Below are 12,103 nucleotides of genomic sequence, written 5' to 3'. Positions count from 1 at the left end.
TTTTGACCTCATCAGGTGAAGCTGGGAAAGGAGAAGCATGTAAAAGAGCTTAAGATGTAAATCCTGTAAGCAGTTTAACACCAGATCAAACTCTTAACAGAAGGAGATTTTTTACACAGATGATCAGCCTTAATCAATTATCAGAGGATTCCAGAAATGCAGAACTCGGTTGTGTTGTGGTGTTATTTTGTTGTGTTGTGTTGTTGTGTTGATGTGTTGTGTTGTTGTTGTGGTGTTGTGTTGTGCTGTTGTGTAGTGTTGTTGTGTTGTGTTGTGTTGTGGTGTTGTGTTGATGTGATGTTTTGTTGTTGTGTTGTGTTGTTGTGTTGTGCTGTTGTGTAGTGTTGTGTTGTGTTGTTGTGTTGATGTGATGTTTTGTTGTTGTATTGTGTTGTGTTGTTGTGTTGATGTGTTGTGGTGCTGTGGTATGTTGTGTTTTGGTGTTATGTTGTGGTGCTGTGGTGTGTTGTGTTTTGGTGTTATGTTGTGGTGTTGTGTTATTTTGTTGTGTTGTGTTGCTGTGGTGTTATTGTGTTGTGATGTTGTGTTATGTTGTAGTGTTGCAGTGTGTTGTGGTGTATTTTTGTTGTGTTGTGTGTTGTTGTGTTGTGTTGAAGTGTTGTGTTGTTGTTGTGGTGTTGTGTTTTTGTGTTGTGTTTTGGTGTTGTGTTGATGTGTTGTGTTGTTGTGGTGTTGTTGTGGTGTTGTGTTATGGTGTAATGGTGTTGTGTTGTGTCATGGTGGTGTTGTGTTGATGTGTTGTGTTCTGTTGTGTTGTTGTGGTGTTATGTTGTGTTGTTGTGTTGATGTGTTGTGGTGTTGTGTTGTGGAATAGTTTTGTTGTTTTGGTGTTGTGTTGTTGTGTGGTGTTGTTGTGTTATTTTGTTGTGGTGTTGTTGTGTTGTGTTGTTGTGTGGTGTTGTCATGTTGTTGTGTTGTTGTGTTGTTGTTGTGTTGTGGTGTTGTGTTGTTGCAGTTTGTTGTGTTGTTGTGGTGTGCTGTGTTGTTGTGGTGTGCTGTGTTGTTGTGGTGTGTTATGTTGTTGTGTTGTGTGTTGTGGTATTGTTGTGTTGTGTTGTGTTGATGTGTTGTTGTTTTGTTGTGTGGTGTTGTGTTGTTGTGGTGTGTTGTGTTGTTGTTGTGTTGTGCTGTTGTATGTTGTGTTGTTGTGTAGTGTTGTGGTGTTGCAGTGTGTTGTGTTGATGTATTGTGTTGTTGTGTGTTGTGTTTAGTTGTTGCAGTGTGTTGTGGTGTTGCAGTGTGTTGTGTTGTTGTGTTGTGTTGTTGTTGTGTTGTGTTGTGTTGTTGCAGTGTGTTGTGGGGTTGTGTTGTTGTGTTGTTGTTGTGTTGTGGTGTTGTGTGTTGTGTTGTTGCAGTGTGTTGTGGTGTTGTGTTGCAGTGTGTTGTGGTGTGCTGTTTTGTGTTGTTGTGTTGTGGTGTTGTGTTGCGGTATTGTTGTGTTGTGGTATTGTTGTGTTGTGTTGTGGTGTTGTTGTGTTGTGTTGTGTCGTTGTGGTGTTGTGGTGTGTTGTTGTGTTGTTATTTTGTTGTGTTGTAGTGTTGTGTTGTGTTGTTGTGTTGTTGTTGTGGTGTGTTGTGGTGGTGTTGTGTTTTGGTGTTGTGTTGTGGTGCTGTACTGTTGTGTTGTGTTGTGGTGTGTTGTGGTGTCGTGTTGTTGTGTTGTGGTGTTGTGTTGTGTGTTGTGTTGTTGCAGTGTGTTGTGGTGTGCTGTTTTGTGTTGTTGTGTTGTGCTGTTGTGTAGTGTTGTTGTGTTGTGTTGTGGTGTTGTGTTGATGTGATGTTTTGTTGTTGTGTTGTTGTGTTGTGCTGTTGTGTAGTGTTGTGTTGTGGTGTTGTGTTGATGTGATGTTTTGTTGTTGTATTGTGTTGTGTTGTTGTGTTGATGTGTTGTGGTGCTGTGGTATGTTGTGTTTTGGTGTTATGTTGTGGTGTTGTGTTGTGTTGTGTTATTTTGTTGTGTTGTGTTGCTGTGGTGTTTTGTGGTGTATTTTTGTGTTGTGTGTTGTTGTGTTGTGTTGTGATGTGTTGTTGTTGTGTTGTATTGTGTTGTGGTGTTGTGGTATGTTGTTGTGTTGTGGTGCTGTGGTGTGTTGTGTTTTGGTGTTATGTTGTGGTGTTGTGTTATTTTGTTGTGTTGTGTTGCTGTGGTGTTATTGTGTTGTGATGTTGTGTTATGTTGTAGTGTTGCAGTGTGTTGTGGTGTATTTTTGTTGTGTTGTGTGTTGTTGTGTTGTGTTGAAGTGTTGTGTTGTTGTTGTGGTGTTGTGTTTTTGTGTTGTGTTTTGGTGTTGTGTTGATGTGTTGTGTTGTTGTGGTGTTGTTGTGGTGTTGTGTTGTTATGGTGTAATGGTGTTGTGTTGTGTCATGGTGGTGTTGTGTTGTGTTGATGTGTTGTGTTCTGTTGTGTTGTTGTGGTGTTATGTTGTGGTGTGTTGTGTTGATGTGTTGTGTTGTTGTGTTGATGTGTTGTGGTGTTGTGTTGTGTTATTGTGTTGTGTTATTGTGTTATTGTGTTGTGGTGTTGTGTTATGTTGTAGTGTTGCAGTGTGTTGTGTTGCAGTGTTGTGGTGTATTTTTGTTGTGTTGTGGTGTGTTGTGTTGAAGTGTTGTGTTGTTGTTGTGGTGTTGTATTGTTGTGTTTTGGTGTTGTGTTGTTGTTGTGGTGTTGTGTTGTGTTATGGTGTTGTGTTGTGTCATGGTGGTGTTGTGTTGTGTTGATGTGTTGTTGTTGTGTTCTGTTATGTTGTTGTGTTGTGTTGTTGTGGTGTTATGTTGTGGTGTGTTGTGTTGATGTGTTGTGTTGTGTTGGTGTGTTGTTATGTTGATGTGTTGTGGTGGTATGTTGTGGTGTGTTGTGTTGATGTGTTGTGTTGTGTTGATGTGTTGTGTTCTGTTGTGTTGTTGTTGTGTTATGTTGTGATGTGTTGTGGTGTTGTGTTGTGGTGGTGTGTTGTTGTGTTGATGTGTTGTGTTGTTTTGATGTGGTGTGTTGTTGTGTTAAGATAAAATAAGATAAGATTTATTAGTGCTTTATTAGTCCCGCAGTGGGGAAATTCAGTGTAACAGCAGAAAGCGATAGCAAGACACTCAGTTACAAAAATTTGGATAAATAATTTACACTATAAACACACACACACACACACACACACACACACACACACAATATAAATAAGAATTAAAAGAGCAATAACAATATTATTTACAGCAAAAGACTCTTAATTGCACATGGGGGGGGGGGGGGTATTGCACATAGTATTCCCTGAACATGAACATGTGTGTGTAGTTAAGTGTGTGTGAACTCTGCATCATCAAGAACTGCTTCTGCACACGTCACTTTAATAATCTATGAGCTCCAGTTTGCACTACTGTTTATATTTGCACTAACCAAACCCAGATGTTTTATCTGCTGCATATGCCACTTCACTCTATTTATTTATACAAACACTAAAACTCTTACATTCCTACATATTAGTAAAAGACCATTTCTAAGCTTCTTGTTATTTAATGTTTATTTATATGTTTGCTGTTTATTGTTGCACCATGGCTCTGAGAGTAAAGCAATTTCAATTCTGTGTTTGTACATATTGCAGTTCTGACAATAAAGCTGACTTTGACGTAACTTTATTTTATTACAGTATTATTATTATATTATTTTATAATAATACTTTTAAAAAAAGAAACATCCAGAACACATCAGTAATACAGAACATCTCTTATTCATGCTGACCAACACACAAACTCTCTACCAGATCACTCCTCTAGATCACTTCTCCAGGCTCCCTCTTTACTCCTCCAGACTCACTCCAGATTATCCAGATTACTCCTCCCATCATGTCTCCAGGCTCTCTGCTCCAGGCTCTCTGCTCTATTAATAAATGTTTTATTAAACTTAACTGCACATTTAGCTGCACTATGGCAGAGCTTTATGTGTGTCAAGAAGAGGAAAAAGTTCACATACCTTAAAGTTGAAGCTCATCTTCATCATCATCATCCTCTTCTTAATTCAGCTCAGGACTGCAGTGGCATTAGGCGAGCACAGAAGTCCAGGCACTCCCATCCCCAACCAGTTCCACCACCTCTTGTTGGGGGTTCCCCAAGGCATTCCCAGGCCAGCCGGGCGATATAATCACAGCAGCAGGTCCTGGGTCTTCCTCTGGGTCTCCTCCCATTCTGCCATGTCCAGAGGGGACCAGGGGACTGATAATGACCGGAGGAAATCTTTATCAGATGCCCAAATCACCTCAGCTGGCTCACCTCAACACCATGGAGCAGCAGCTCTACTCCGAGCCTCACCCGGATAGCAGAGCTCCTTGTTCCATAATGAAGAGTGAATGGGACGCCACCATGGCCTCAGACCTGGTGGAGCTGATTCTCATACTGACCGCTTTACACTCAGCTGCAAACTGCTCAAGTGCACATCGGAGGCCATCACACACAGAAGCCTTGCTATCCTGTCCATGAATATCACATACAGGAGTGGAGACAAGGCACAGCCCTGATGGAGTCCAACGGCAACACTGAACAAGCTTGACTTGGTGCTGAGAGAACAGACACAGCTCTCACACCGAGAGTACAAGGACTGCGCGGCTCACATCAGTGACCTCGGCACCCCGTACTCCCCGAGCACTTCTCACAAACAGCTTCGAGGAACATGGTTGTAGACTGAAACGGTGAACACTCATGACCCCTCGACTATCTGAGAGAGTGTGAAGAGCTGGTCCACTGTTCCACAGTCAGGACAGAACCTGCGATGCTCCTCCTGAATCTGAGGTTTAACTATCGGGTGTATTCTCCTTTGCACTACCCTGGAATGGAGTTTCCTGGAGAGGCTGAGAAGTGTGATGCCTCAAGAGTAAGCACACACTCTCCAGTTCTCATTCTTGAAAATAGGACCACCACCCAAGTACTCCAGTCCAGAGGTGCTGTTCCAGAGGTCCATACAACATTGCAGAGGCATCTCAACCAATACAGCCCTACAATGCCCAGAGCCTTCAGCTCCTCCATGTGAATCTCCTCCACTTCTGGTGCTTTGCCACTATGGAGCTTTCTTCAGCTACCTCAGTGACTTTGGCAAGAGAGATGGTGAGATTCTGACTCCCTGGTAGATTCCAGCCCTACCTCCTGGACAGAAAGCATGTTCCTCAAGTTTAGGAGTTCCTCAAGGTGTTCTATACACTGCCCAACAATATCCTCAGCTGAGAGCAGAGCTTCACCGCCCTAACTGACCACAGTTTGGGCAATGATTCTCCTTCTTCTTCTGAGTTGTTGGATAATTTTACAGAACCTTCTTATGGCCACCCGAATGTCATTCTCCATGGACTCTCCACACTGTTCCTAGTCCCTGGACTTCTGCCACTGCAAACCTGATGATGGTGCAAAGCAGCTTTACAAAAAATCAGGAAATTAGATAAAATTGATGATGTAACCCCAAGTGAGCAAGCCAAAGGCGACAGTGGCAAGTAAAAACTCCCTCAGATCTGGAGGAAGAAACCTTGAGGGTAACCAAGACTCGCAAGGGGGACCCATCCTCCTCTGGTCAAAAACATGTATGACTGAATAATTAATGGTTTAAAGGCACCTCAACACCACTTAACAAAAAGCTTTAGGCCACATCCAAATGTCCAGCTGCTTCTATGATGCAGGTCTATCCCAGCAGACTCTCACTAGTCTTTGGGCCGTTGTAGGTCTGTCTGGCAGTTTTCCCCGCCACTTGGTCCAACTCACCTCTAGATGATGATCAGTTAACAGCTAAGTGCCTCTCTTTGCCCGAGAGTCCAAACATGGCCTCAGGTCACATGATATGAGCACAATATCATTAACTGACCTTTGGCTCAAGGTACACTATGAGCGTACCAAGTACACTCATGAGCAACCTTGTGTTTGAACATGGTGTTTGCTGTGGACAAATTGTGACTAGCACAAAAGTCCAATAACACCCTACCCCTCGGGTTGAGATCAGGCAGGCTGTTCCTCCAATCACTCATCTCCAACCCAGACCTTGTGGGAGGTGGGTCCACATGGTCATCCAACATGATTTGTTTGGGCTAAGCATGAACAGGGTAAGCTCAGTTTGAATAATCTGAAGGGGAGCTGAAGACTTGGTCTCCTGCTTTCCTGCATCACAATGGGCGGTGGGAGCACAGCTTCTGGCCCATGGAGCGGGACTTTCCCTTCAGAATCAAACCCAGACAGTACACTACCATTACTGGGAGCCGTGCTGGTCGTCTACAGAGGATGAACTCTCTTCTTCAGGATCTGTTGGAGAGACAAAAATGACAAAGATTGACCAACTGAAACATTTCTAATCAATATTTAAAGTGATTCAATGGTATAAAAGGACCGTCACGATCACTCAACAGTCCACTTACCTTAAATTTGGGGAATCGCAGCCTTCTTCTTCCCTGCCTCACTGTGGGCTGTGGGAGGACAGCTTCTGCCTCCACCATCAGCCCATGGAGCAGAATGTCCGAAGTCCCATCCTCACGTCTCTGTTCAGGACCGGAACAGGCAGGAGCTTCTGTGGAGGCAGCAGAATGTGGAGCCCCCTGCTGGGAAGAGGAGGAGTTGTGCACCGCAGAGATGAAGAACTTCTTCACCTTCCCTCGAAGTGAATGGGAGGCTCTGATAATCGGTGCGACAACATAAGCTTTAGCTGCCCTTTTAACTGCAGCACAAAAAGGACTGCAGCAGAAGCAGCCGTGCTCCTCCTCCACAGCCTCCACACTTCGGCAAGTTAGACTTGCCCCAGCTCTACTGCTGTCGTCTTCCTGGAGTGGGCTGGTGTCTCCATGAGAACTGGGTTCCCCGTCCTCGTCAACGGCTTCCACCACAAACCTGCCTATAACTCTGGAGACGGTACAGAAGCAATGTGGAGAATAAGTATTAGCTTATTGTTAGTGAACTAATACTGTATGTGACCTATTTACTGATTTACAGAACAGTGCTGCCAGACTGACTGTTTTAATAGAGAGAGCAGAGATACAGCAGTCATAAATAGTGTAAACAACAAACAAACAAACAAACATACCGTATTTTCTCCAAATGCTTAATGGTGTTCTGCTGCTGCTGCTGGATCTCCTTACAGCTCTCATCACAGAGTCTCTCTGGAAACCCGAACACACTCTCCTGTGGAGCGCTTTTAGCCTCAGCCACAGATGAGTCTGCAGTCTCACTCATTTCACTGTTGATAAAAATACAAGACAAATACAGCAAATAAGTAAACAGCTGACCAGTCTCGGGGGGAGTCACAAAGCAGGGGTCTCAGTTCAGTCAGAGAACTTAATCCCAGAGTCCAGCCTGTCCAATAGAAGAAGAGCTGAAGGACATTCCAGTCCTCAACCCTGGGCTTAAGCTGAGAAATGCTGCTTTGTGAAACACTCTGTGACTCCTGATGGAACTGTGACTAAACCCAAAAGCATGAAAAGGGTTTGTTCAAAGTTTTTCAAAGCTAATCAATAAAATAGAAATGAATAAACAACTCAGTTACATGTAAACAAACAAGCAAGAAATAAACACTTAATAATAAATCAGCAAAAATCTAATTACAGTTCAAATACAATGAAAATGTTCTTTATGTTTATAATCCTGGAACTTGATACTCAGGTTCCAGCGCGATGGTTTACTTACTGTTCTTGACTCGACTGCAGCCAAGGATGCTGTGCCACCTGTGTTACCGAAGGCCGAAAGAAAGGACGGAACTGCAGCATGTAGGCGATCAGGTCCTGACAGGACTCCTCCACCGCCATCCCTTCCGGATAGTTCAAGGGTCGCTGCTGGAGATTTGGGAGCTCTTTCAAATCCGTGTGGTCATACGGCCTGGACCCAGTGAGCATGACGTACAGGATCACGCCCAGGCTCCACACATCGCTCTTCTTCGGCTCGTAGGGCGTAGCCAAAAGCACCTCAGGAGCAGTGTAGTAAGAAGTGCAGCAGTACGTCTTACTTTCTTCAGGGGAGCCTTTTGAAATGCGTCCAAACCTGAAGCCGGTCAGTTTGATTTGACCGTCAGCAGTCAGCAGGACATTACTGCAGGTGAGATCTCGATGGACAATGTCCTGCTCGTGCAGATAGTCCACAGCGCTGACAAGCTGGGAGAACCACTTTTTGGCCTGATCGACGGGGATGTGGTGGAGCTCCTGGATCTTTTGATGGAGATCCGTGGCTGCAGCCTCCATCACGATGAACACCAGATGGTTAGGCATCTCAAAAATGTCATGCACCTGAACGATGTGAGGGTGCATCACTGTTTTCAGGATGTCCAGTTCCCGGGGCAGAAATTTGGTCTCCAAATCAGGTTCCATCAATATACGGTCCACTATTTTAATGGCCACCTGCTTGGGGTGCTTCTTGGATGTGGCCAGCTTAATTTTCCCAAAGCTGCCTTCCTGGATGTTGCCCAGCACCTCAAAGCCCAAGCTTCTCAGGGCTTTTTCAGTGTCTATTTTCTCCCTGCAGATGAAGAAAGAAGCAGAAAGTTAGAAGGTTGAGGAGGTTGTGAGGACCTCTTTCTCCTGTGCATTCCTGCTGGAATCAGCAGTTTATTTAGTCCTGATCCAGTTTTAATCCTAATCCTAACAGCTCTTCTAAAAGAACTTCTAGCAGTTCAGTGTTTAATAGTTCTTCAAATGTTGCCCCAATCTGACCCCCCTCTTCTTCCTATATGTGCTTTAATTTACATCTACAGGAGACTTCTAGTAACGTTCTAATACAATATGGGTTCTTCTTTATATAGAGATATAAACCCACAATCTAAAAATAAATATTAATCACAAACAAAAATCCAATTCAAATAAAAGTACAACGAAATATTCTTTATATTTATAAACCTGGAACTAGAGACTCCAGTTCCAGCTCAATGGTTTACTCACCGGTCTTCAGGTAACTGCAGCCACTGGTGCTGTGCCACCTCTGCCACCGAAGGCCGAAGGTAATAATGGAACTTCAGCATGTAGGAGATGAAGTTCTTACAGGGCTCATCCACTGTGACACCATCTGGATACTTCAAGGGTTGCTTCTGGAGATGCGGGAGCCTTTTCAGATTGTTGCTGTCGAAGGGCAGGGACCCAGTGACCATGGTGTACAAGATCACACCCAGGCTCCACACATCACTCCTCTTCGGGTCGTAGGGCTCATGCAGAAGCACCTCAGGAGCAGCGTAGTGAGGAGTGCCACAGTACGTCTCGCTCAGGTCAGGGAAGCCTCTTGAGATGCGAACTAAACTGAAGTCGGTCAGTTTGATTCGGTCATCAGCAGTCAGCAGAACATTACTGCACTTCAGATCTCTATGGACAATGTTCTGCTGGTGCAGATAGACCACGGCACTGACGAGTTGGGAGAACCACCTTTTGGCCTGGTCAATGGGGATGTGGTGGAGCTCCTGGATCATGTGACAGAGATCGGTTGCGGCAGCCTCCATCACGATGAACACGTGCCTGTTACTCAACTCAAGGATGTCATGCACCTGAACAATGTGAGGGTGCTGTACTTTTCGGAGAACGGCGAGTTCCCGGGGCAGAAATTTGGAAACAAAACCAGGTTTCATCAACTTGAGGTCCGTTGTTTTAACGGCCACCTGGTCGGGGTACTTCTTGGACGTGGCCAGCATCACCTTTCCAAAACTTCCTTCACCGATTTTGCGAACCACCTGAAAGCCCAGGCTCCTCAAGGCTTTTTTGGTTTCCATTGTTTCCCTGCAGATGGAAGCTGGTTCTAGATAAGTTGGCTCTAGATAAGAGCTTCAGCCAAATGACATCAGTGTCACTGACAACATAGGAATCAGCTGTCTCGCGGGCTGCCGAATCCTAACTGAGCCAATGAGGGAGAACAAGCCTATTTATAGGTTCTGTGATGTCATCAACATGACATCACAATGGAGAGGAGGAGTCAGGTTACTGAGGTCAGTTCCTCATTGGCTGTATAGAACTGTATGTACACACAGTGCTGTGGAAAAGTATTGGCCCCTGTGGTTAAGATATGAACCAAATTGCAGTGATATTTAGACTGATCTGATTGAATACAGCCAGGTCTGTTGAAGGTAAACCTCACTGACACAGAAGTTCAACATCTACATTTATTTATTTCTGCATTTCTACTTTTCTTTTGGTAAATTTATTTTTATGTTTTTAACTTATATATTAAAAAAAACATTAATAAACTAAGACACAATACCTGCTGAGGAAGCGGAAAATAATGACCAAAAAATAAAGAAATAAATATAAAAATCATGGCAGTACAGCATTGGTCAGTGCAATAGAGAGAGACTCTATGGAATGTAGGAAATGCTCTATAATATCTGGAGTTCAGGTAAAGGGCCAAGAACACTCCATAAATGGGTCCCAGATTTTACACTTCACTTTTATTTTTGTAATTAAATGTTAATTGTTTCTGTGGTAATATTTAATTAAATATATTTATGAACAGATATTCACAATAAAGAGCCGATATCTTCCTCCCAAACTCCCCACTGCTGAAATGCCATTGTCCATTCTGTTCAGCCAATAGCAATCGTTGCCTGTTTTTTTGTTTGACCCTATAAAATCATCAGAACATTGTGCATCAGAGTTTTATCACAAGTTCTCAGCTGCTTTTATTATTATTATTATTATTATTATTATTATTATTATTTATCATTATATATATATATATATATATATATATATATATATATATATATATATATACTGAATTTTAAGGTGGAACTTCTTTTAAGGTAGTACTGAGTTAACCCTGACACTGAATTTTAAGGTGGAACTTCTTTTAAGGTAGTACTGAGTTTACACTGACACTGAATTTTAAGGTGGAAGTTCTTTTAAGGTAGTACTGAGTTTACCCTGACACTGAATTTTAAGGTGGAACGTCTTTTAAGGTAGTACTGAGTTTACCCTGACACTGAATTTTAAGGTGGAACGTCTTTTAAGGTAGTACTGTGTTTACACTAACATTGAATGTTAAGGTGTAACTTCAAGCAATCACTTGAGATACCTAAGCAACCACATAGCAACCACCTGTGACACCATAGCAACCACCTGGCAATGCTATAGCAACCACCTGTGACACCATAGCAACCACCTGGCAATGCTATAGCAACCACCTGAGACATCATAGCAACTACCTGTGACCAGCTCCAGCGTAAAGCTGTGGAGTATCCGTGTGGGGTCGCAGTGGAGGAGCCCTGTCGGCCCTTCATTTCTTATATGCTGCGCTTCAATCCCTTCACCCGGCCTTCGGTGAGAAACGTGGCGAACCACTCTTGGCTGCAGGCCAGGCAAGAACAGTAAGTAGAGCGCTGTGCTGGAACTCCAGTGTCGAGTCCTTTTGTTAATGGATGTATTATTTATTACTGTTTTTATTGATCCTTTATTGATTGATTAGCTATAGTAAATAAACGGCTTTTCTGAAGAACTGCACGGCGGTGTTTCACAAAGCAGCATTTCTCAATGGGACAATGGCAACAGGCTCAGGTCAATGGAACAGGCTGGACTCTAGGCTTGAGCTCTCTGGCTGAGCTGGGAATCCTGCTTTGTGACCCCCTCCTCCAGATCGGTCCACTGTTTGTTTACTACAATCACCTGCATTTTCATTAACAGGGAAAGGAGAGATTCTGCAAACTCATCTTTCCCCGAGTCTGAAAGCTCTCCAGAGGTGAAAGTGTGTGGAATTCCAGGGAAACACAGTGGAGAATGCAGTGAGGACAGGCAGGTAGACAGCGGGGACGAGGACCTGGATTGGAGCAGCCTGTCCTCATCCAGCGGTCTTCTCTTCTCCATAATGAACGCTTATGAGCAGAACGCCATCCAGCGTTCGGAGGAAAACCGTCGGTAAGTTTGTCTGATTATTTCTTACACAGTCAGTCTGGCAACACTGCCACTAAGGACACACACACACACTTGGTGAAGTGTCCATATTATGCCATGATAAAGATCACTAAAGGTGAAGAGCTTGTTTAGACGTAGCTACCGTACAGAATCAGCTCACTAACAATGCCTGCATCTCCCCATTGCTTCTGCAGGGCCCCCAGAGTTATCGGCAGATTCGTTGTGACCGTCGTTGACGAGGGCAGCAGTTTTTATCCAGACCCAGTCGA

General features: G+C 43.8%; 1 protein-coding gene across 1 annotated transcript; it reads right to left on the bottom strand.

The window, feature by feature from the left end:
* Positions 1-6,223: 6,223 nt before the first annotated feature.
* On the bottom strand, positions 6,224-9,703 carry LOC140551051 (ribosomal protein S6 kinase alpha-3-like). Its single transcript, XM_072674420.1, has 5 exons — positions 8,889-9,703; positions 7,648-8,469; positions 7,049-7,201; positions 6,506-6,867; positions 6,224-6,276 (listed from the first exon to the last, which is right to left on the bottom strand). Exons 1-5 carry the CDS (start codon positions 9,701-9,703, stop codon positions 6,224-6,226), a joined length of 2,205 nt encoding a protein of 734 aa, XP_072530521.1.
* Between the last annotated feature and the right edge of the window lie 2,400 nt (positions 9,704-12,103).

The sequence above is a fragment of the Salminus brasiliensis genome, chromosome 3, assembly GCF_030463535.1.
Source record: "Salminus brasiliensis chromosome 3, fSalBra1.hap2, whole genome shotgun sequence".
Taxonomy (NCBI): Eukaryota; Metazoa; Chordata; class Actinopteri; order Characiformes; family Bryconidae; genus Salminus; species Salminus brasiliensis.
Note: the sequence above shows the minus strand (reverse complement) of the source record. Positions and strands in the feature narration are given on the sequence as shown.